This window comes from Augochlora pura, chromosome 2 (genome assembly GCF_028453695.1).
Source record: "Augochlora pura isolate Apur16 chromosome 2, APUR_v2.2.1, whole genome shotgun sequence".
Classification (NCBI taxonomy): Eukaryota; Metazoa; Arthropoda; class Insecta; order Hymenoptera; family Halictidae; genus Augochlora; species Augochlora pura.
The window spans coordinates 14,083,742-14,109,508 of NC_135773.1; the positions used below are offsets into that span (position 1 = coordinate 14,083,742).

General features: G+C 49.8%; 2 protein-coding genes across 5 annotated transcripts in view; one reads left to right on the forward strand and one right to left on the reverse strand.

Moving 5' to 3' along the window:
• The window catches only part of Egfr (epidermal growth factor receptor), a 204,947-nt gene that overhangs the window by 36,375 nt on the left and 142,805 nt on the right, over positions 1–25,767 (reverse strand). The gene's annotated exons all lie outside the window — the stretch shown is intronic.
• On the forward strand, positions 8,777–13,080 carry LOC144478495 (uncharacterized). Its single transcript, XM_078196441.1, has 2 exons — positions 8,777–8,831; positions 8,927–13,080. Exons 1-2 carry the CDS (start codon positions 8,777–8,779, stop codon positions 13,078–13,080), a joined length of 4,209 nt encoding a protein of 1,402 aa, XP_078052567.1.

A 25,767-nucleotide genomic window follows, 5' to 3' on the forward strand; every position in this document is an offset into this window, starting at 1 on the left:
GGAATGACCGGACCCGTTTCTAATTACACGCTCGTTATTTGTCCTCGCGCGGCTAGAAGTCGGTACAGCGTGGTTTAGTAGCAGCAGTAGGTTCACGAGCCGGGGCTTCTTATCGCGAGGTGACATCGAAAGAATCGATGTCGATAAAATTTCTCCCTTTGCCGCATGGACGGCGTTTATCATTGTTACATCGACGAAATTGACACGTCTTGACACGTCGATCCTTTCGGCGGTGACTAATCGGCCGGGGTGTGCCACCGCCAGCCATGATCTCGTTAACTGTCTCTCTTGAACCTCGGCCCACCGTTGCACTGTAAGCGCAGGCCGCGGCGCAGCAGCAGCGTAACGAATGGCAACGCACGTGCTCGCGTGTCGCATATCACGATATCCCTTTCTCCAGTAAGCAGTCGTTCGAAAGAGAAAATGAAACGATCGCCGCGCAACCAATTTCGCTGCCTATCGATTCCTACTGCTTAATTTCCCAAAGAAATTCTCAGGGTTTCATGACATTCGTGGCTAGATCAATTCAAATCTCTAAGCACCAATACTTCTCCTACATATTTTTTAGTTAATTTCTATGTGATCGATGCTGACTTATTGTTATGATCGAATTAGAAATTTTATATTACGTAGGGGTCCTCGATAGAAGGTATAAAGCGAAGTGCAAAGTTTGAAGAGTTATATTTACTGTAATTACTAATGTCAAATATTGATATCATATTTAGAAGATCGCTGCGTCTCCTTTTACGATTCTAACCGACACAACGTACGTTCGATAAAGAACGAGGATTGATGAACTGCAAGCAAACTGACACCAGATCCAAGGGAGATCATTGGGTTGGCTGTTTGCCGAGCGCTATCGTACCCGCACAGGCACACACGCATATAAGCGTGACTGTTTTATTCGTGACAACGAGGCGAGATTATAAGGCGTGGTTCTCCGACTTACCAAAATAAAGATATCGCGGCGCAGATTACTCGCGTCGACGATATTACCATTTACATCAGCGAAAGATTGTCCTCCCCCCTTCTATGAAAAATGTCTAAAAAAAGATCTATGTCAAAAGAAGTATTCTAGGAATATTCTAGGAATTCTCGAGCATCGTCATCCACCAGCCTTCAGCGTGGTCATTTTTGCTTGCAGCGATCTGTTCTATTCAGAAATATTCGTCTATTTTGCGTCAATTTTCAATGAATTCTTTTTACGATTAATCCTCTTAATTGTTTTGGCGTCAAAGTTCTGCGAATAGATCCGAAATGACAATATGAACGAATAGATGAAATTATTGTAAAATGTCTACAGAAATGTTTTGTTTATTTTCAGTAATAAAAAGATCACTAACGGCGTTACTGTCAAAAATTAAGTTTAGTATAGCGCGATTTTATATCTTGATTCTTTGGAAAGCACGGCGAGAATTCGCAACGCCAAGGCGTCCGCAGGCATCGGACTGACTGCGCACCGGTTGCGCCGGTGTTCCAAGCGAGCGTGTCGCGTTTCGTGGGTCCCCGAGTCTCGGCCGGCGTTATTGACAAATGGCCGCGAGAGTTCTGCGTCAATGTCGATAATAAACGGCGATAAGCCGGAAAGGGCGTAGGCGAGTCGCAGGGACAGGGACAACAATCGGGTCCGATCGGCCGTCTGGAACGTAGGGCAAGGGGGCCGGGGTGTTCGCGGAGGGGTAAAAAGCCAGGAATTTTCTTGGCCGGACCCAGGACAGACCCGCGACGGAGAAGATGCCCGGCGGAGTGCCGCGGATGCCGGAGCGGAGTTCGCAAACCGACCGCGATCGAAAAAAGGAGAAAAAATCGGATCGGGCCCAGGGTGCCGGCATACGGGCCTACGGGGCCTACGGGGCCTACGGGTCCACGGGCCGCAACGTCGTCGGCCGTATTTATCGACGCGAGTCGTCCACCTATGTTTCACGAGGCTGGGCCGGCTGTTCTCCGGCCTCCGTCCTCCTCGATCCCGTACCTGGCCCGTTGGCTCGATCCTCTGTCCTCCGTCTCCCGGGTCCCGAGACCCGTTGGCCTGGCCACGACCGAGCCCCGAGCATAAAAGCGGCGTCTTTTGAGGGAGAAACCCGTGGCAAAAAAAGGCCCCGGGAACACGGCGAGCAACCGTGTTAACTGCACTGCTTATGCATTCATATCCTTGTTTCGCGACAACCTGCTGATTGTTTCCACAAAACGCGACAACCCTCTTGTACCCGTGTCCGGGCCGGTTTTTCGGTGGCCGGGTCCGCCGGACACGCTAGGTGTGCCGTCGCGATCCGCAAAAAGGATCAATTTGTATGCGGGTGAACGCGCTTCGACACTCTCGATCCCCCTTTCTCCCGGTCCGCAGTTCCGCAGTTGCGCAGCCCTTCGAGAGACACGATCCGCTCTTCTGACTTGCCATTTGTGATTTTTGACTCGCAACAATGGACCGGCGGGGGCTCGAGTGTTGGTCGAGGGAGAAGCACTCGAGAAACCGGGTGACTCGTAATAGAATAAAGATAGCTAATATTGTAAACTCTAGATTTTAGTACCCTTAAGGACTACTGTTGTTCGGGTTAATTAAGCGGTTGCCTCGATTAAGCCAAGTCGATCAGGGCTACGCGATTGTGGCCCGCCCAACGAAACGAGTCAGTGAATCTGGACAAACCGAAATTACAGGATATTCGCCTAATGGCCTAACCGTTGCTGATGAGTATTGGCAAGTTAAATGTCCAGGCGGAGGTCCAACTTTCATCAGTTGGAAGATTTTATGTCTTTGATATTTACATATCGTGATCACTAAAGTCTCGTTTCATTGATTCTATTCCTCGATCTTGTCCAAATTAATTCAGCGAAATTTTTTACAATTTTTAAACATTTGTTGCTAGTACTTTTCAACGTAGCTCGAGAGTCGCCGATATAAACTAACAGTAAGAGAAATTGATCAACGACGATGCCCCGATGTTTCGGGGAGTTCGAAGCACCGGTCTGGAAGATAAAGCTGGTTCTCGATATGTGTTCGAGGCTCGGGAAGAGCAGTGCATCGAACGAGAACTTGTTTGTTCGAGGCTGGTCCGATAAGTGAATAACGCGGGTAAAAATACTTGCCGCACTGGTGAACTTGTACCGTGCTGTTGCGAGTCTCAGGTGAACCGTTCTTAACGCGTTTATCACTCTGTCGTTCGTTATTCGAAGACATTTATGGTATATATTACCCCTTTCACTAATTACTCAACATATTTTATCCGATCTACTTCATACGATTCTCGATGTTTTTGGTAGCCAAACTTCCAGCATTTCTCCTACAATAACCCCACAATTATAAACCAGGATAGCAATAATTTTCATTCTCCTATTTCGTTCATTGTACACGTCACCAGTCGATAGCAAAGCGTAATAAATAGGAAGCGACGAAGTTGCCCGCCCGTTTATCATCGAGGCGAAGCGGTATCGAGGCGCTGTCGTAATTATGCGAAGTAACGACTGCTGGTCAATTTGCAAAGTATAATAGCAACAAGGAAAGCTTGCGACAGAGACGCATTAAGCGCGTCTGATTGGTATCCAGCCGGCACCGGGCACTTTCATCGTCGCAGAAGAAAAAAACGGTGCCGGTATTAGTTTCAGCCGGGCCGGGACAAGATGGATGAAGGATCAAGATCCGGTGATCCTGCGCGTATCGCAAAGTCGGATCGTTGCGTCGCGTCGGGGCAAACAGGAATGGCCGAGCGGGTTCGCGAGAGAGCGCGCGCGCGCTCGCGCGAGCCCGGCAATAAACGAGCGTTAAGTACGGGTCTGGCGATTAACATAAATTAATGTTGTTTACCCGTACGTAATATTTCTTCGTGAGCTCGCGCGTATCGCGAGCGTGATTTATCGTCGCGGGAGATCGCACGGAACAGACGCGACGCGAGGCGGCGCGTCGGGTGGAAGAAAACAAAGAAGGAAAGGAAGAAAAGGTAGAAAACTGTCGGATGAGATATGGCACCGCGACTTCTGCCGCGTTAGAATTTCTCCGCGAGCTCGTCCCCTGTTAACGGTACCCAATCCCCTGTGCCCCTGTGCTCCCGGACCCCCGGGCCCCTTCGCGGCTCCAGGCGCGTCCCGACGTCCCGCGTTCCCAGCATTCCTGCGAGGCGAGCATAGTTATCCTTATCTGCGTGGAAGTCTGATTACGAGGCTGCGATAACGACGGCCTCGGAGTTTCGCTTTCCTGATTGCGAGACCGAGGAAATGGGCGCCGCGTCTGGCCGCGCCGCGGAGGAGATGGATCCGGCTACGCGTAGTGGGGACTCGTCGAAACGCGAAACGCGACACCGGGACGCCCCACCCAGGTGTGCGGCCAAATGGATTGCGCCGCTCGAAGGTAGCCGAATCTATCGTCAATCAAGCCGGAGCCGCAGCGATAATTGACCGAGGGGTAGGGGTGGCTGGGCGCAGAAGAAGCCCCCGAAAAAATTCTGGAGACGCGAGCGGCGGATAGCGACGAAGATGACGAAGAATAGGGACCCCGGCGCAGAGTAAAGCGGGCCTGGTCAAGAAGAAGAAGAAGAAGCAGAAGGAGACGGGCGACGGCGCAGAAGAAGAAGAAGAATAAAGCCGGAGTAACGGTAACCGCGGACGTGAGCACGGTTCCGATGGCTTCGGACCAACAAGGATACATTAAGGTATCCCGAGGACCCAATTCAAGATACCTTCCAGGTACATCTTCCTCTCCCTCTCTCTCTTTCTCTATCTTTTGCTCTCTCTTGCGACTCTGTCTCTCTTTCTCTTGATCTCTCTTTCGCTCCGGGTTCCCGCGGTACCAGGTTTGATTTAGAACACGGCAACAGTTGCCGGTGTCGGCCGATCGGCCCGCTGGCAAAAACGGTCTCTGCTTAACCAACCAAGAACGGACCGCCGCGTCGCGGACTCGTCGCGTCGCGTCGGATCCAGTGCCGATTCACTTTCCCACTGGCCCGTATATGGCTCAACATTTTATTTTCTATGGACCTCGTAGCCAGGGATTGCATGATCGGATGCCGTAAAGGCGAACCTGGAACCGGACCCTCGCTCGTCCTCGCTCGCGAGCTCCGGATCGCTCTGGACTTGGACCACCTTGTTCTCCGATGTAAATCCTCGTTATCCGTCGATCGCATTGTGCAATTTAATACTTGGCTAATAGGCCCGACTTTTCAGTCCCGTTGCCCCGAGGATTTCTTACGATTAAAGCGGTCGTTTCAGCTTGTACGGTGCGCTTTGAATGCGATCCGTTCGGCGTGGAGACTTCTAATCCTTATTCGTTCTTTCAGACAATTTGTATTCTCCGTTTTATAGTCATACTTTGACATTGGTATAGGAACAACAAGATATTCGTGATCTGGTAGAATGCCCTTTATAGATGTCAACTATGTAAATTACTAGAAGCACTGCTTTCTTGGCGTCTTCGAAGCGTAATTTGTTTAATGTTGACGATTCGTCCACCTAAAAGTACAATATACAGTTTTCTACTTTATGGTACCAGTATTTCGTTGTTGCGACGATTCGACGTCAACTTTCAACGGGATACTGAAATAGAAGAAATTTATAATATCTCGAACGTACAAACACCGCGTGAACGAGAGCTCTCAGTGCAAGCTGTCTATGCGATTTGTGTTAACGAACGCCGTCGTGGTCAATATCCGTTTCACGCGAGTTTTTATGTTACGTGCGGTCGAAGAGGGCGGCCGATTTCGTGACCGTTTCTCAGAATCTCGAAAGTCTCCAGTGGGATTGACCGGTTCTCGGTTAGATCCGCGGTGGCAGATACGCGCGAGACTAAGGGCCACGTCGCGGCGCGTTGGTACAGCAGCGCAGTTGCGCTGCGGTGCATCGTCATCGTTTCCACCGGGCCGTGAGCATTCCGGAGTCACGATCTGGAGCTGCACGAGGAGTGCAGAGGTCGGGCGTCAGGCGTCGGGGCCTCGGGGAGAGCGGCGTTCGTGGCTTGAAATTCCATCGTGGTCTCCGCGGAGGGACCGGACCGTCTCTCCCGCGTCTCTCCCGCGTCTCTCCCGCGTCTCGGCCGCGGGACAAACCGAGCGATCGTGCGCGCCGATCCACGGATTTTCAAGCTGTGCCCTTCTGGCTCTTCGTGTCCTTTCTTTCGCTGGCCGTGTTCACCGTCCCTTCCCCCTCCCCTCCGTCGGTAGTCCAGAACCGCGGAGAGACGTCACGAAGTCACGAACGTTATTAGCAAACCGCGCGCGCGCGCGCGCGCTCGATCCGCGAGAACCGGATCCTTTTCGCAAATAAGAAGCAACGGGCGGCTAATGAACACGACCTTTCGTGTTTTCCTGCCGCTTCGCTTTTCCAAACCGTTCACGAAGTTCGAGGACCGATCGCGTTCACGAGCCCTGCTAATTATACGCCAGCATTCGGTAACTTTATCTTCCTGCACGGCCATTACGTTTTTCAGACGTTGAACGCGATTGAGGTTTTGCGGCCTTCTGAGCTACGCGGCGAATCGGAGGCTCTCCGAACCTTCAATATGGCGGCAGCTCGCCCCGTTAAGCTCACGAATCTTCGTTTCGAGATAATTCTATTATTTATTAAATAAGTCTTTGGAAGAAACCCAAGAACTTGTTCCAGCGCTGTATTTAATCCGTTTAAGAGATCATCCGAGAATGATCGGTTTAGCGATAGTAAATAACATTCGGCACGTTGCGGCGAATGACAGAACGATGACCAGTAATTAGTCAAATGAGGAAAGCCGCGCGATGGCCACCTGTAGAAAGGGGTGTGTCGGAACGACAGCGCTACTCGTAAAGTAGCACGCGATAAAGCTGCATAATGATCGCAATCATTATTATTATTGGGCCGCGCGCGCGATTCCGGCGCTGCGCGGCATCGCAGCGGCGTGCTGCACGGTCCGTTCCCTCTTCAGAGGGGATTTTTATGAAGACACGCTAATTACCGCGCGTTCGTGCCGTCGGACTCGTCCATTTTGTAGCCTCCCGAAAGCGTCAATTTCGTCGTTGCCGGTTATTATGCTTCGACGTACGCGGCGCTCTGGCATAAACCTCCTCGCTGCATGAAACGTGCCACACTTTTTTCCGATTAATCACGAGCGGGCAAAAAGTATGGTGTTTAAACAGAGCTGCTCCGACCGAGATCGTATCTTCAGCGGCATCGTATTTTTTGTTCTACGTGCTCATTGTTGGTCGCGAAACTTGTAAATGTTTTGAACTCGATTCAAAACCGATCGAAGATATTTTATAAAAATGCAGTCGGTTGTTAGTCACGAGTTAGAATACGAAGAAGGAATTACGAGGTGACAATAATTATACATCAATATCGATGTCGATGCAAGCCATAAGTTAGGCTCGAATGATTCAAGTGAACTATTACCGGTGACAGATTCCAAGAATTCTGCCGAGCTATTAAAAAGCGGCAAAAGATCGGCTACGCGATTCCTCGGAGGCTCGCAATCCTCTTATCCCCTGGCCAATCAATGAATTCTGTCGAAGACTGCAGCGAATGGATTATTATTGCTTCCCCGAGCTCCATGGCCGACAACAAATTGCTGGTAGCGTCGCGATAGCATCGCAAACGCAACGCAACGCAACGAATGCCATCTCGACTTCGTGGAAGATCGATCAGCGAGAGCTCCGTGTGCCGCGGCTAACACAATTCCACCGGGGCTAATCAATACCTTCACCTTTCCGGGTGCATCTTCTGTCGGGCATTCCCAATTGTATCGCAAATCGTCTGATTCGAGAAAGAACATCGCCATTTTCTGTACCCCGTTGCACGCGTCTTCGAGTTTCCTTTCAATTGCGTCTCCACGAATAAGAAGCATTCGATAGAACCGTATTTTTTGCAATTAATCGTCGAAGAGACGTCGAAGCACGATAATTAATCTCTTATCGCTACAAATAATTTTGATTCGCTGTTGAGTATACAAATGCCAGCTTACTGTTCGCTTCAGCGTAATTTTCTAAGAACGCATCGATTCACGGGATGGCCAGTAAAAAAAGAACAAAGCTTCTTTGCAAGAGATTTTCAATGGACGTAGAGCTGATTTACAATTCCGGCCGGTTTAAATCGATTTCGCTCGGAAACGGGAAGAGGGGAAAGATGGCGGAGATAAAGCGAACGTCCAGATTCGTTGCATTGTGCGGCGTCGAAGATGCCGGCGTTAAAGTCACGCCGGCGCGGCAGCGATCCGGCGATCCGGCGATCCGGCGATCCGGCGATCCGGCAGATCCTTATCCTGCGATCTGCCCGCGGCGGGCGGGCTTCGCCGATCTGAAAGTGCCGCCGCGCCGAGAGCGGCTTCGCGCGCCGATGCCATTTTTCGAGGCTTGCTTACTTATGCCGCGCGCAGAGAGTGCCACAAAGAGGCTGCCAGCGACGGGAACAAACAGCTTCGCGAACGCCTCGAGAAACAAAATCGATAGCACGCGTTTATGGAAAATTGCGCACGATCCGAGAGCGTTTCGTAATCGAGCAGCACTTAAATTGCATAATACACGGGATAACGGTGAAGCAGAAAATCGTTCGTTTTGTAGCGGAAACAGCTTGAAGCTGGCAAGTCACAACGACTCGCGGCCCGTGAAAGCAATCGACCAACAGGAATCAAGCCGCACACCAATTCGTTTGTTTAGTGGAAGTTCACCTAACCTGATCTACGCGACAACATGATTTCTTAACAACCACATCTCTCACCTTTGGTCAGCTATCAAAATTAAACGTGTTTAAAATTGAAACGTTTGTTTTCCCCATCCTCGTACGAACGCGGGACTTTTGATCGCTGTAGCACGCCGACGATGAGCAGAACACAATGAATCGCCTGAAACACGTATTAGGAACTAACGTGTCCCACACAGTACTATCCCGTAAGATCTCCTTGCAATCCACCTTCGCCGTAATAATCTTTACTTCCAGTACAATAACAAGTTCTTTTCGATATTAACCGAATATTGTTCGTAAGAAATACGCACGAGACGTCATTCCGATTTACGATGGACCGCGTCCCGTGCCAAGGGGGCCGTCGATTTCAAAGCCATCGACAATGGGGAGCAACGGACCAATTCGGCTGGATCACAGAAACGCAGGCCCAAATTAAAGACGACCGTGGGTAAGAAAACGTGGGAGAAGTGTTCGGAGGAAGAGCATTTCCAGAATCGTCGAAGGATCTCGTACGAGGCAAAGAAAACGGCCTCCCAGTGCAGCAATTACAGACAAGTTGGCAAACCAACGAATTTTACGAAAGACGCGGGTAATATAGAAACGCCCGTGATCGAAGAAGAGCCAAGATCTTACGCGCGGATGATAGCTGCCTACAGCGAGGACATGTACTCTAAAAACGCGTTCGCAGCTTTGAAAGACGGCGCCGGTTTGCCGATGATAGCCAAAACCTGTCCAAGTCCCTTCAGCAACCCCTGCGTAATCTCGATGAAGCCGTTCCTTTCGGCTGGTCCCACTGCCACGTGCCGCGAGGCGAACTTCAGCACAGAAACGTCCGCGGTGCGGAAAGATTTCGACAATTCTCGCGGCGACTCGGTCGACAGAGTCGAAAGAGGTGAGAACGAGCTGGAGAAGTCAGCGACGTACGCGGGGATCATCGAGAGGTACAGCCACACGGTGACATTGAACGTCGACCCTCGAGCATGGAGAAGCAACAGAATGTCGAGACGGAACGTCTCTACGAAGTTCGACAACGAGCCGACGACGGTCGAGGAGCTGGAGAGCATCGTAGTGGCTGCCGAGACGAAAGAGATCGTTGCGAGTAGCAAGAAAGGTATCTCGGACGATTCAGACGAGCCAAAAGCGAACGACAACCGCGAAAAAAGAGAGGTCAGGCGGGAATCCCAGACGACGAGGGATGTAATAAAGGATCCGAGGCGAATCGCAACGATGAAGGATGACACTGACGCCAAGTCGCGGGAGAAGTCGACGTTGCAGCCGGCGGACGAGGCGGCCGATTGGTTGGACAAGGTGGTCAGCGCGCACAAGAAGAGGATCAGAGACAGAAAAGTGGCGTCCGCAAGAACTCCGGAAGGGGCCAATGAGAACGTCGAGATGTCCGGCAACAAGCCCTCGAACCCGATAGCCGACTACATCAGGCGCGGAACGGCGGGCTCGAACACTCAAGGTGGAGCTGGCCAGGCGCCGACGAACAACTCCGCTCAGCCAACGGCCGTCTACGATTCGGCCAAACAGCCTCAGATAGAGCTGAGAATGACGCCTTCGCAGAACGAGTCCGTGGTAGCCATCAACGTGGACGAGCTCGCCCAAAACGCCCAAGCCGGCCAGGACCGTCTCTCCGTGGTGATTTCTTCGAAGAAAAACGGGGTCGCCACGGACAGGGCGACTCGACCCGACTTCGGCTCGATGCAGATATCCATCAGCGAGGACACTATCCCGGTGAAGCAAATCGAGTTCTCCATCAACGGGAAACCGGTGTCGGAGTTAAAGAGCATCGTCGCCAGAACGGACAAATTGGACGTGGTCGGCTCGATGGACAAAGTGGAGATTAGGATACCGCCCAAGGATAATAATGCGAGGATGAGGAACCAGCAACAGGCAACCAAGTCGGCGGCCCATCCTTCGGCTGTTCTCAATCTTCATATAAACGCCAAATTCAACGAACCACGAGTGCAACAACCGAAAAGCACCGGAGTGAAGCGGGATCCTACTCCTGTAACGCCTCGAGTTGTCCCACCGAATCAGAGCTCTGTTCCTCCGAGGTCGTATAACGTTTCGTCGTCCAGCAGTCAAAACGAGCCAGTAAGCAAATTCGACGATACTGTCGTCAACGTTGAAGGCCGCGAAGAGCGCCCAAAAAATTTATCACAAATTAATCCCACCGAAGTGTTTCAGACAGGAGCTAGCAGAATGTCCACCAACCTCGTGGGAAACAGAGACAAAGCAGTGAGTCAAAATGTGAATACGGGAGGGAGCCGGCCACCCAGGAACTCCCAGGATACGAGGGTAAACCCAGAGAAACCTCGAAGGGATGGTTCAACGAGGAACCGAGAACCGTCGAACATGATACCGTGGTGGTCCTCCGAGGAGCCTTTCAACAACATCAGGAGGAAAGGAAGTGGCGACAAGGACGCATCCCCGGCATTAGTCGACGTTGTTGCAGAGCCAGAGATACCCGAAGCAAAAACCGAAAGGACCTTGCAGCCTAAGAACGTGGTCATCGTCAATCCTGAGGAGAATCCGAAGATAGTCCCATCTGAAATGGAAGCCGATTGGAAGAAAGTCGACGAAAAGTCGTCCGAGCTTTTAGACGCTAGCGTCGTTAAGGTGACGAGCACGCAGAGATACGTGCCCGCGAAGCCTGCGATGAAATCCTCGAAACACACGAAACGGAGAACTAAAGTGTCGAAGAAGATGAGCCGCGTCAGGTCCACGGTGAAAACGATTTCGAAACAGCATTTCGACCGGCCGATCAACTCGGTGCCGGCTCCGAAGCTTGTGAAATTCGAAGCAGTGACTCCGCGGAGAGTCGACGTGGACAGAGTAACAGAAGCGAAGGGTGCTGTCGTGAAAAATCGAACGAAAGCCGAAGAGGAGACCAAGAGACAGAAGCGGGACGTGGCGCGAGCGGAGGATGGAAATATGCAGCGCTCGGGCGTGGTAAACGGACCGGCCGATTTAGAGAGATCCGCTAATAGATCTGCTGGTGTTTCAGCCAAGTCTGAAGGGAAATCGTCAGACAAAATGAGAGACACCGTTGAAAAGGTATCGCCGGCAGGACGGCCACCCGGCAAGCACACCATCGATCGGAGAATGGCGGAGATTCTGAAGACCATGAAACCGATCGAGAAGCGGGAAGATGGCACCTTGATCGATTACGGGGTGACGGTGTCATCGAGGAACGACGGAAATGGCGTACCGCAGGTTCTACCAGTATCGAAAAATCGAGCCGATCGATCGAACATTGCCAAACTAAAGGAAAATGTGCCTGACCAGATCGAAATTCTTCGTAAACCGAAAGCAGCTGCGAAGATGAAAGAAGTTAAGGACGATCGGGCAAAGATGCTTGAGGAGGAGAAGTCTTCGTCTGGACGAAAAGAATTATCGAAGACCAAGGATCAGGACAAGATTGTCGATCCTGTCAAGATCTCCTCGGTCAAGAAGGAGACGGTGACGGAGCCGAAAATCGTATCCAAGCAAGCGAAAATCGTTGAACCGGTCAAGGTATTCTCGGTGAAGAAGTCAAATGTGCCGGACGACCCGAAGTCCTCGACGTATAAGAAGCAGTTGCATCAAGGACCTAAGAATTTGACTCATCAGCCGCGGCTCGACTCGGAGTACGTGCTTTCGAAACAATGGATTCTAGATGCGGGTAGCGAGCCTGACAAGTTGCAACACTCTCGAGCAAAGGTGCAACTCAAAGACAAGAAGACCGCCGATGCCCCGATAAATTCTGATTCGATGAAAATATCGCCAACTGAAAAGACCGGTAACAGGCTAAAATTGGTGAAACCGGAGGATTCTCCTAAGCCGACGCGGGAATCTGTCGATAAAAAGGAAACGACGTCAATTTCGTCGAAAGAATTAGAAGCAAGACCGAGTGTAATGGCGCCCCAGAACGCTCAACCGGCTGCGAAAAAATGGCGGATTCGCTCCTGCCCGCCAACGCAACGCACCGTAGACAAAAAACCCGAAAAGACGTCTCCAGGAATTGCGGACAAAAGTTTGAAGGAGACCGGAGCCGCGCCATTCAAAGGAACGATTAGACAGCCGCCATCGAAAGGCAATTTAGCTAATTTCTCGAGCGTCGATAAAGAGGAAAGAAAAACATCCGGGCCAGATAACGCCGAATCCACCAGAGGGGGTCCAGGCTTCGGCAATTTCATCGTGGGACCCGCAGGCTTGAAATCGTCGAGATCGTTTGTGATGCACACGACAACTTCGGTCGATAAAGTCTCGAAACCTGCGTCGACTGCGTTGCAAAGAGAAAAAAAGTCTCGCGACGAGGGAAAGGATGATATTAAAAAGCCGATCAACGGGGAACATCGTCAATTGTATCTGCCACCGAATCAAAGCGAGAGGCCAGAGAAGGATTTGTTGTACGCGTCCTGGTTGCAACGCTTCAAAAATAGTGTCGACGATGACAAGATATTGTAGTTCGAAATTTACCAACTTCCGTAAAGGCTACTAAATTATGTTGCGGTCAATTTCGGAGAATCATATTTTGTACACTTTTTATATGGTATTTTATGTATATTTTTGTTACCTCTACATTATGTATTGTAAACGAATGAGATTAATATTATTTATATCGTTCATATCGTAACAGCTCGTCTTCTCTCAAATCGACGAATATATTTTGCTCCGGCAACAAACCTTCCGAGTATGGACCAATCGTCTAGAAGCTCATCTATTTTCGCAGCAAGACTGTATACAGCTCGTTTATAAATAAAAACACAGATTGTTCCGATTTCTTTATAACACTTCTTTTTGTCATGCGGGACAATCGCGCAGCAAGGAATGATAAATAAATAATTGTTCGAGCACTTATTCGTCCGATTAATTACGCCAGTGGACCGCACCCGAAACGTTTAAATCGTTCAATCGGACTCTGTGTTTCTCGCAGTGTCCCAGCCGGACAAACAATAAGTTCAACCCCAAACGAATGCACCGTCGCATCCACTTGGGCCCTGAACGGGTTGACCGGTCGAAATTGGATTTCAATTTAACCGGCAAGAAAGACGCTCTTGATCGGGCCCGGCCAGGTAGCATTGTGTCCATTGTGCCCACGAAATCAATCGATCCTCTTGTTTGAACGCAGAAACAAGCAGCGAGAGGAGAGAGAGAGGAAGAGAGAGAGAGAGAGAGAGAGAGAGAGAGAGAGAAGCGATGAGAGGAGAGGAGGGGGCACAGGTACTGGTTGTCTGGCGGCATTTGCTCGCGCGTTGCGCGTCGCTCGTTCGCGTAATCATCACCCCTGACCGATGCAACAGCATCGGATCGACGTGGCCGAGGGTGGGGCACCAGGGGCACAATGGTTACGATGTTGTTTGCGCAAGAGTAATCGACCACCTCGGCCGCGGGCAGTTTTATAAGGGCTCACGAGAGCCGAGATTGGGTAATTAAAATTCTCATTAAAGCCAGCGCAGCGGCGGCATCTTAAAACGCGGCACGGCGCGGACAATGGGTCCTCGAAACGAGGCCGCGGGGCCCTCGGAGCGAAGCGGGGCCCCGAAAGAACTGTGCGCGACGCGACGCGACGGGTTCGGGTTCTGGTTCGGGTTTGGGGCCCGGTGAGAGGCAGAATGGAACGAAGCTAACAGGCCATGAAGAAAGAGGAAACCCGTGCCGAAGTCTCGTTTACAATCGAGGTATCCGGAGAGCAGTCGAATCTCCTCTCTGCGCCCCACCCCTGCGTGTCCAGGCTTGTTCTTCTACACCTCGTAAAATTCCTGGTGCCGCTACACCGTATCGCTCCACGGTTTTTATTCGTCTCTTTCTGGAATTCACCGGGTCCTATCGATGAATCCCTCGCTTTGTAGAAGAAATTTATTGGCGTCCGTTAATGCGTTCCCCCCGTCGCGCCGAAGAAGATTTTAATTGCCCCGGCATAATGGCCCGCGGGAACAGTAAATCGTTTTTCTACGAATATTACAATCGTTCGACGACAGTTCCTCCATTACATCCTATTCTTGAAACAGGTCGCGAGAGCTTTTCCTGCAATAATCGGCGACATTCCTGCGCCTCGGAGGACCGCTAATGGAACCTTACCCGCGAAATTCACCGACCATTATTTTCGAGCACACTTCGTACGATACTCCCAACCATTTATCGCATCGTTCTTCTTCGATATTCGTAACCTAGCTAGGGATTTCCTGCATTTAAAGCATTTCTCATTTTCTGAAACCCGACTCAGAATAATGGCCAATTTCTGACTAAACATTGCGCGTGAGGAAAGTATCTCGAATATACGGAATGTGTAAAACGTATACGCGATGCAGTCCCTGCATTTGCCTATCGTGTTATTCATACGCGGTTGACGGAATTATTTGCTTATTCGGAAATTAATTTGCTCGCCGATCTACTTGCAGCTGTCTTCCTAATTATATCCTTTATTTTATTTTATTTTATTCCCAAATTCAGGTCTTATTAAATAAAATACTTTACGAGCCAAGCTGTCGTCATGTCTCAGAATATTGCTACTACAGAAGGTTTGCACAACCCAATGTATGATTTGCATGAGATCAAAGTAGCAACTAGTCACGAATGCATTGAAAGTTACAGCACTGCCACTGGTACAGAGAATGAAAAATTGAGGTACAATCACGCGCAGCCGCAAAGCCTGCATCGGTATGAAAAGAACGTAACATTTGCAACCCGGACAGAGGCGGCTCCAGGAAATAAATATAGCGCGCGATCGCGGTAACGAATCCCAAGGGATCGACCCTACCGAAGGGACCGCGAGAATAAGGCGAATTGCTGCACACCAGGTTTCGGATTCGCGGTCGACGCGAATCGACGTATCGATGCCGATGCCGATACCGGTGATTACGCGAACACTCGGCGGCCTCCAATTTCGGGGCCCTCCAACGCGGAAAGCGGGCCCGCGCGGTCGCGCCGCGCTGCCCAGCGCCGTTAGGTGAAGCGGGCCCCATCATCGAGGGCGCCATCGAACGTCTCAAAACCCGTCATTACACACGCGTTCGCCGCCGTGCGCATAACCCCGTTCTGACAGGTTGCCAGTCATTCGAAGTAATGCGCCTCGACAGGCCGAGGTTAAGCGAAGCTTTATCGATGCCTACACGCCTGGCGCATTCCGACTGATGCAGGAGGATCCGCGATCGGTTCTGTTCCAACGCCAGCTTCACCCTCCAACACTCTTTTCATACTTTTTCATTCTGTCACCGTGCCCGCTGTCAATATTATTTCGCGCAACTTTACGACTCTGTACTTTGGCGAAAGTTGCGTGCAACGTCGCAACCACCTTGCTCCAAGACCCTCTGGCGCACGAAGCATCGAGCTTAGCCGGCCCTCGGAGTAATGTAATCCCCGAAAATAAGATCACTAGGTCTCGGTATGCATCGGAATCGGTCCGTACGCGGGGCATTATTCAATTAGCTGAGTGGCTCGAGGGGCAGGCCAGTTAGCGATAATGACAAAGCTTGTACGATGATAATGACAGTTTGCGTCGGTGCGGCACTCGCGCTCGAGTCATCGCTTATTCAAGGCTCGTCGGAATCGTGGATGCGAAATGTATCGCCGACGAGGAACGCGAGACATGTTGATTATCGGGATCGGGAGTCGTTCATATTCAGGAATGTAGATGAGCCCGGGCTCTCTTTTCGCCCCGACATCCATCCTCGCCCTGAGCGGCCATCTCCTCCTCGGGCCCGGCACCTTCCTTCGATCCAGCTTTCTTTCTCCTCTCGAGGGGAACTCTCTATGGTCCACGGCCCTGGTTCGGCCTCGCAATGAAAGCCGATCCGACCCCACCGGGGTCCGGTTCATCCCCGGGCCCCCGATTTGATTTATCGTGCCGTTGCTCGCGGTCTGTTAGAAATATCCGGGAACAACCTTTCCTGCTTGTCCATCGGTCATCCAGTCGGCGGAAGAGATTCCCCGCTGGCTTTTCCCGCTCGCTCGGCCCCGGATTAGCTTTCCAGTTGCATGATATTCAAAGGATTCCGAGCCCCCGCACGAAGATCGATCATCCGACGCGACGCGTCGCTTTTTGGGGCGTGAGCCGAGCCACCTTGGGACAAGTGCTATTGTGTCGAGGTTTTGCACGTGACCTTCTCTCTCTCTCTCTCTCTCTCTCTCTCTTTATCCGCACTCTGCTCGCCGGTAACATTTCTTCGATTAAAATCTTTCAAACAGAAGTCGGGATTCAAAGATCACACGCGGTCAGTGTCTGAAGTCGCAACGATATAACGTAGGAAATTCTCGAAGCAGACTCTCTTCGTTAATGACTGTAATTTACGATTACAGTTCCATAGAAAATGCAGGGAAAACTCGTCGAGCGGTTTGCATAATGCTGTCATTCGTATGTCCCGCAATTCTAGCGGAAACACCAGAGGAATATGGCGAAGCTCGCTTATTGTGGCCGTAAGTGCGCCCGAGTGACCATCGCCGGAGTCCCGGATCCCCCGGTGCACGTATCCAGCGCGACACGCGTCATCGATGATAGCATAGGTGCATTCCGTCATTCCTTCGTTGCCTGCACATCGAATCCGACGTCGAACGACAGCAACCGATCAAGCGAGTACCTGCGCTGATACAGCTAACAGGAATTCTCGCATCTATCGCCGTTTTTAGAACTTCATTTCGTGCTTTGCATTTGCAGATTTAAGGAGAATGTGTTAACAACTGTTGAAGCTATTATTGGTAGAACAACTCTATCACGTTTCTAGATAATTTCCATGGAAACAAAATTTAGATTGAAAAAATGATTAAATAGTGAAACTATTAGTATGAATGACAAGAATCAATTCCTTATGCATAAAAATGCACTTTGTTACATAGAATGGATATATTATAAGCCAGAAATTTTACATCAGATATACAGTTAAAATGGTGTCAACTGCAAAGTGTTAATTGCATTGTATCTACTAATCATTCCATTCGGTATACATGTAATAATGTTAGTAGCAAGTTCTTTGAACAAACGAAAGCAGGAGACATTTGGAATATGCGATAAAATTCGATAAATACATAATAATTCTATTAATTTGTGTATATTTTATATTTTTTTTTCTCTGTACCAATTGCTATTCTCGTACTATAGTATTACTACCTCTGTTAAGACTAATAGTTTTCCTAGTATAATAATGAGAAGACTAGAATTTTCATATTCACTATCATCTAACTCCGACTTACAGAAGCTAACGCAATTTCGTATAAATAACGGAAGAAGTAATTCTGCTCGTTATTGCGATAAAGTAAAGTATTCCAAATCCGATGATTAAAATTCTAGCGATTAATCAGGCGAGACGTGCGATACCAGGAAGCCATATATCACTGACGCATTTTGAATTCTTGATGACGTACAATATGTCGATCGCGCACAGTAGATATTCGAGGAAATTGCACAGACACAGACGAGTTTCGTGGCTGCGAGAGAATCACAGGGTCTGGACTATCGGGCCTCGGCCGCAAGGACGACAGCACCCCACCGCTGACCGATTCTCTCTGCTTCCAAGCATTCTTTGTTTGTTTTAATTATGCATCGTGCCGCCTCGCCGACAACGTTTCGTTTTGTTCGTCGGCCGCGTCGCGTCGACGACCTTTCATACCTCGCGCGTAACGTCGCTCAGGTTCCGGTTTCGAGAACCTCCGCGGCTAGCATCGAATCAATTTTTATAAGTACATACCTGGAATCCGGTAGCGTACCAATGATTCTATCGAAAGCATATAGATAATTCGATCGATAAATTATTTACGAGAAATTCTCGAGGATAACCGCGGCCTTCGGGTTTCGCCAGGGATTTTCCTCGTTTACGAGGCGACGGTTCTTCCTATTGGAGTCGATCAGCGACGAAATCTCATTAAAAATGCTGTTGGTCTTGCAATCCGTGCTGTGACGCTTTGTGGAGTTGTTTATGGAATTCTTTGGTATAGCTTTATGATGATTGAACGCGTAGACTGAACGTAAAGAATGTTTGCCTACGAAGGTAATTTTACACGGAACGAATTTATTTAGACGTTTTGCCATTTTCATTTTAATGCATGCCAGAATCAAGGAATCTATTCAATCGTACCCTATAAGAGAGACATTATAATGTCAGCAGCCTGAAAATGGATAAACGTAATACCTTATTTCATTGTTGTACGAATGTATCGAGTAAATTGCTCATAAATGTGTCATTATGTTCGTAATAATCGTAAATTAACAGATTCGAGGCCGTAATTTCCCAAACAACTACAGATGCCTCCGAATTCCATTATTCGGCAATACCCGTTGTGAATCCTTAACATTAACCTACGGAAATGTTAAAGCCAAGTAACCAGGATCGTTTCCGCAGAAATAAAACCGCGAACGTTCTTGCGGTATGTGCAAGCGGCGTGTAAACTACCGACCCGCGATCGGCAATCGCGTTCCCCGCGATTTGTTGCGCATAGCTTTGCGAATATGACCGATCGATCTCGCGTTCCCTTTTACGAGCCCTTTATTAATCGCGGACTATAATCCCGCGCCGAGGGTCTCCGCGAGCTGCTGCTGGCAAAGCCCCTTCTTCTTCGCGGGTTCTATCGTTCTTTTTCGATCGTAATCTTCTCCGGTTTCGACTCGCGAACCGTAGGATTAATTATTTTTCTGGGCCGGGGCGAGTTCACGGCCGTGCCCGTCGATCTTCCCGGCATAATCTAACAGCCGTAATCCCTCCGAGTGGCTCGTGTCCCTGGGACCTGGAAGGACCCGCGGGACACCTTGCGACTGCCCTTGGGTCCCGATGGTTTCGCGGTCCACCGCGTAAATCCGTGTGTTTCGAGGCGCGACTTAATCCGATCGAATGCGACGAAGAAATCGGCGAGAGAGAGAGAGAGAGAGAGAGAGAGAGAGAGAGAGAGCAGAAGCGAAAAAGAGATGTCCACGATCGGGACACGAACCGGGGGGGACAGCCGCGACGGATAAAGCTTGCGAAATCTGGTCGTTCGGGGCGGCTTAAGCCGCTTACCGGGAATCCCGTTGCCGGTTGCGAGTTGCGGGAATACGCCGAAGACGAAATCGTTGCGAGCCGCGCGCATGCTTAAGTCGCAAAATTATAGAAACATCAGCGGGGCCTTAAGAGCCGATGCGTGTCTATCTCGGGAACGGGTTTAATCCGCGCGGCCCCCCCTCCCTTCGTCCCTTAATGGACGATCGCTTGCTCGAGATCGCTGCAAACCACCGCTTGGAAATTGTTATCGCGTGCGGAATGGATACGTGTACCGCACGAGATTCGACGGATGTTTATGCAGTTTGCCGGCCGAGGCGATACTCTCGCGCCGAGCCGAACCGCGCCGTGGCCGCGAAACGCGCACCGCGCACCGCACACCGCTCCGGTGTTTAATGACCGCGTTCGAACCCCGTGGAACGCTTCAGCCGTGTACACGTCCTACACGTGGTTATTGCCGGTTTTGTTTCGGTTATTTATACCGACTTTTTGACGAGCATCTCTCTGGCGTTCGTGTTTCGTGGATCCCGTGAGGCGCTCAACATGCGCCAACGATCCGCGAGGCTTTATTAGTCTCGAGTTACGGGACGAGTTCGCGACTGCTTTTCGCAGATATTTCGGTCATGATTTCGACTTGTTGCAATGTTCGTTAATTGTCGGCAAATTAGTGTCTAGTAGCTTTCCACGTAGATTCAAACGGTTGAACGCGTGACTTCGATCTGCGTTTCTTTCTATTCGCCTTTTACACGTTTCGAAATCTTCAGAAGGGCTCGTCAATTTTTTACGGTCGTTAAATTCAGCTATTTTGCCAAGAGTCTTAATCAACTTGCGGTACCAACCATATTTTTAGTTAAACAAGACTTCGTGTAACTTGGTCAAGATATATCTAGAATTACTGCGTTCATTTTCCTTTTAATTCACTTGCCATCCAATGCAACAGAGATTTTACGTGTTACATATATTCGACATTATCATCGCATCTATAACACAGAAAAAATGGCGTTCGTTAATCGGATACCACAGTCGAAATTCCAGAGAGCCAATTAGAGTTTCTTCCCTCCGCCATCTACGGAGGCACTCCGTTTTCGAAGGCACGACCGATAAACCGGTGAATTTGCAGCTCGACGAAGGTAGCGGAAGGTATACGGCACCGAGACGTACTGCACAGAGTTGCAAAATCGTCCGCGGCCCGTTAAACGGTCGCGCATTGATACGTGGCTCCGTTATAAATCGATTACTTTATAGCGAGCAGCAAAGAATTTCATCGCACCCGCGTTCCTTGCGGTGCGGCCCGGCGCGGTACGACGCGACGTCGTCAATATATTAGCGTAATTCGGCCCGTTCACCGCGGGCTAATGGGGTAATTGCTTTGCGAGAGACCCGGAGACCGCCGCGCACCGGCTGTCTCATCCTGTTCGCCGGTTACACGTGTTGCGGCCGCCGCCGCTGACGCCGCCGCCGCGGCCGGTCACCGCAAGTCTCTGCGGCAATGGCAACCGCCGCCGCCGCCGTCGATAGACATTCTCCGTGAACGGGAACGGGAACGGGAACGCTTTACACCCGGTAGTCGCGGTTGTAAAACGCTGTACCGATGCACTTACATTTTCTCCTCCCCCCGACGGCCTTTCTTCGTTAACCTTTTCGGCTGAGATAACTGTGCTCGCGGCTCACGATTTCACTCGGAGCCGCGCGCTCATCGGCTTCGACTCATCATAAAAGGGAACGGCGCTTAAGGCTTTCTACCAGCGATCCGACATTCTTTTCGGTTTTATTGTCCTTGCTAATTGATTGCATTCGTTCGACGTGACTCAACTCGGAATGGTTCTTGAAAACTGTGCTTTGCGAGCCAGGCTCATCGTATCGAGGGGCGAGTTACTGGCCGTTGCTCTGAAGAAGACGGTCGTTTCGGCCGAGGGGATATGACCTCCCGAAACTCTCTTCTACTGGTAAAAATGACACGATCAATAAACTAATAAAGAATATGATGCCATAAAAAATTATATTAGTAATTACTTATTACAAATAATTATATGTTCATCACAAGAATCTGAATGAATATAAAAATGCCGAAAAATCTAAATAATCTTAATCTTGGCATTCTTATTGAGTGGCACGCGTTGGTTACATTTAAAGCTCGGCAGTGTTAAGAATATCCCGCGAACATGGTAGAGAAACATCCCTTAGAAGGTTCACGGCGGTAAGCAGTCGCTTGTCTGATCAGCGGGTAGTCCAGGAATGGTCTGGACGATTTTTCCGGTGGTTCTCCGCGGCGACGAGTCGCGACGCGACGGTGGCTTCTACGGAGACAAATGGAGCGTGCAGGAGAGCAGCAGGCCTGGTATCGCGGATCGTTCTCTCCTCTCTCCCTCTCTCTCTCTCCTCTGCGGTCGCGTCTCTGCTGGGAGTCCGCCGAGTGCGAAGTAACGAATCGACCATTGTCGCGTCACCCGGCAGTCGCGTTCGCTGTCCGCGTTTCTCGCCGCTCGCCGCTCGCCGTTCGTCGCGGACGAGCGGGCTGACGCGCGTGATCCCGCCGACAGAAATGGACAGGAGAATGCACGAGCGGGAACGCTTCGGCCACGGCTCGACGCCGCTCGACGACGCTCGACGCCGCTCGAGTGCCGAGCGCCGAACAACTGGTAACAGGGAGCACTTACAAAGGAACACTCGCGTGGGAATGCTGATGCTGTCCTCTAGATATTTGGAGATCGATTCGTCAAGGCATGCGTACTGCGGACTCCCGATTCGAGAGGACTTGCGAAAGCGACCGAGTGATGCAGCGTGGGAAGACGAGGATCTCTGAAGATGTTTTCCTAGCCGTGTTCTGTCGCGGACTCTTTGAAATTGAACCTACGATGCGGGTCAAAATCTGCGGTCTTACTCTGCTTATTTTTAAATTCTTGCTACTTCGGAGACTCTTTTTCAAGAAACGATTCATTTCTTTATTCGAGCTCACATTATAATCGAAATGCTAGAGAGTTTGATTAAATTCAGTCTTACGATTTTTCTAATGCAGCACACGTTTCTCAGATTCGTAGCTTAGTGGATTTAGTGTAGAACTTGATGATACTACTCGATCGACAAATCTTTGTCAAAGATGGGTTTTATGACGCATGATTTCCACGATGTAGGAGACATCGATGTGTTTAAGTGGCTAAAGAAAAATTTCTTTAGTCGAACACGCTCAATAATTTCGCCTAAAATTTAAATAACTTGAAATTTATCATCTTTAATCTTCTTAGAAAAGAAAGAAAATTTCTACTTATCGCGTGCCTAAATTTAATAAAATACTTAAATATCGACGACAAGAGAAGATTTCAAAGAACGACTTCGCGAAGCCGATTTTTCGTGTGAACGGTACAGTTATAAAATTGTACGACAAATATGCCGACGTAAACGTAAAACAGATTGCAAACTGGTGTCAACAAATTTGAACACGATCAGCGTAGAGCCGGAGAGAGGGAGGATACATCAAGGACCGGTTTCAAAGGCTCGACCGGCTCCTACAAACTCTATCGATCTTCCGGCGGGTTAATAGGGACAATAATTACGATCGATTCTCGCCTCAAAGTGTTCACGGTAGTATCGATCATCACCTGTTTTTATCCATCGTCCCGCTCGAATTTTTTTCCTCGTTCACGATGCATTTACACGAGTTTTTCTACGGCGAAATATAATTAAAGCTCCATTAAAGTTCCAATCGTCTCGCTCCGAGGATCTCGTATCTGTAATGAGAATCGAAATTCTCCTCCCCCTACCATCGGCTCCTCTCTCTCTGTCTCTCTCTCTCTCCCTCTCACTTTCTCTCGTTTGCTCCCTGCACTCTTTTTGTTTCTTCTTCCCTTTTTGATCGAGTAGCACGCGTGACTTGCGATCGGGCGACGCGTCCTCACGACTCCGGGCCCGTCGCGCCGTCGGATCGATATATCATCGACGTCGATAGCTCCCCGAGTCTTTTCATTTTCGACCATCAATCAGTCGAAAAAATTGGTGGGAATAAAAAGGCACGGTGTGTATAAACAGTCGCCGCGAGAGTACACAAAATGATCGGACTGTAGGATCGCGGCGACGTTTTCTCGAGACCGGGCGACACTTGTAAAATATTCGAGCTAATGTAAAATAGCGAAAGCTTGATCTCTCTATTCGCGGGGGATGATTCTGCAGAAGCACGATCCTCGCTCCGATATATACTGAAGCGTTCGTTAAGTGACTGTGCGTTTCGTTTATGCAAAACTGCGTCGAAGAATGGCGAATAAGGAAGCCGCATTATTCAATCAATCGACTTAAGCGCGAACGCTTAGCAATTTACTTTTTCATTGAAACGAAGTGAAAAACATTTCGAGCGCCGGAGTTATCGTGACGGAGCTTATTAAGACCACAAAGAGTCCGTAATGAGCGTGCCTTCGCGCAGCGAGGGCCGACTCGTTGCACCTCCTGGCAGGTTTGTCGGTGAGAATAAGAGGCAGAAGAAGAGGAAAAAATGCTTCGGGCTCGCAACAAAATGTTCCTTACCCCTTTGATGTACAGAGAAGAGGTGCAAGTGGCAGGAAATCGAGTTAGCTTTCTAACGTTATCTAATTGTTATTCGAAGCTATGTAAATCGATGTTTTATCGAGATTTTTTAGCAGTCGAAGCGAGAGTGAGCGGATTCGTCGGATTCCTTTGCATGCGCGCATAACTCGCTGCAACGAGAGAGAGCGCTGCAGTTGCACTTGTCCCTGCGGTTTCTAACTGCGAGCCGTTTCATTAACGTTAGCTAGCCAGTCGTTCAAGGCAGATTAGTACGCGATTCTTAGCGGCGCGTGAGAACCGCGGATCGCCGACGATCCCTCGATCCATGGAAAACCTTGATTGAATATTCTATTCCTAAGTGTCGCTCATTCCGATCGTCGCTAAATGAGTCATCAGGCAGTGAAAGACCGCTATCTAGACCGACGCCAACGTCATCGTACTTTTCTAATCGCTTGTTATAAGAACGGGATTAAGAGTTAAATCGATTTCCAATAGGTTGCAAAACAAAACGAGAGCAACATTAATAACAGTGTTTTTAAACGGGAGCTACGACCTTAAGAAACGGATTTCGATAGGCTAAAAGCAAACTCGATCTAATGGAAAGTTCGAATCTCGATTAATTAGTTCCCAATTAAATACGGTCCGATACGTATCTCTCAGATCGTTCCGTATCTACAAAACAAATTTAGAAAGCCCGGCAATTTCTGAATTGCCGGAGTTCGTGGAAAACGTTCGTCGGAAGAACGTAGGCGCTATCTGGTGCGTCGGAGACTTTCTCCTTTCACCGGAGCGAGTAGAAACCACCGAGCGCTAATCAACGAGAAATTCGTTCTCAATTTTTATGGATAGATCTCCCACGACTGCTCATCGTTAATCCTTGACCAAGACTAAGGATATAAAACAATCGGATCGAGTTCTGCGATGAAATACAGATTCCCAAGGATTCCTCGAAGGTCAGACTAATCCTGACTCGACGGAGTACCAAAACTCGAAAACGGGATACCCACTTATGGAACAGCATTTTTAAAATCCTTATCAAAGGATCAAAACGAAATCGCATGGAAAAAACATTTGCAGTGCAGCAAGTCGCAATTAGGTCACCAGGAGTAGCCATCATTGTAAGCAGTACACCAAATCTACGAAGTTCTAGCAACAAAGATCTCACCCTTGGCGCAAGTATAAAAGAAAGGCACGCATCTTTAGAGAAATGATTCCAAAATCCGGAGGGATGGGTTATCGGGAAATCAGGCGGCAAAAGAAGGAATAGAAGGATCGTTCTCCAATCCCTGATTAGATCATCAGGAATCAGCCGTCAAATGGGTAGCCGGGCAAATGGCGACGCACCGCAGCGGGCAATGAAATGCAATTTATTCAGGTTAGGGATCACTCCCCGCGAAGATACAATTCGCCTGACGCGTGGAACACCCAGGAGCGGCGGGAGAGGACCGGAGAGGCCGGGAGGCTGGGACGGAACGGGGCTGGTGGCTGGGAGCTGGTAGCTGGTAGCTGGGAGATGGGAGCGCGCGCCCCGAGAGCTCGTTATACGGGCAATGGGAATGCGACGGAACGGCGAGCACCGGCTCCATGGTGCTCCACGGACCACCCTGTTCGATACCGGCGCGGCTTGGCGCGGCTCGGCTCGGCTCGGCGCGGCTCTGTCCGGCAAGGCGGAGAGGGATCG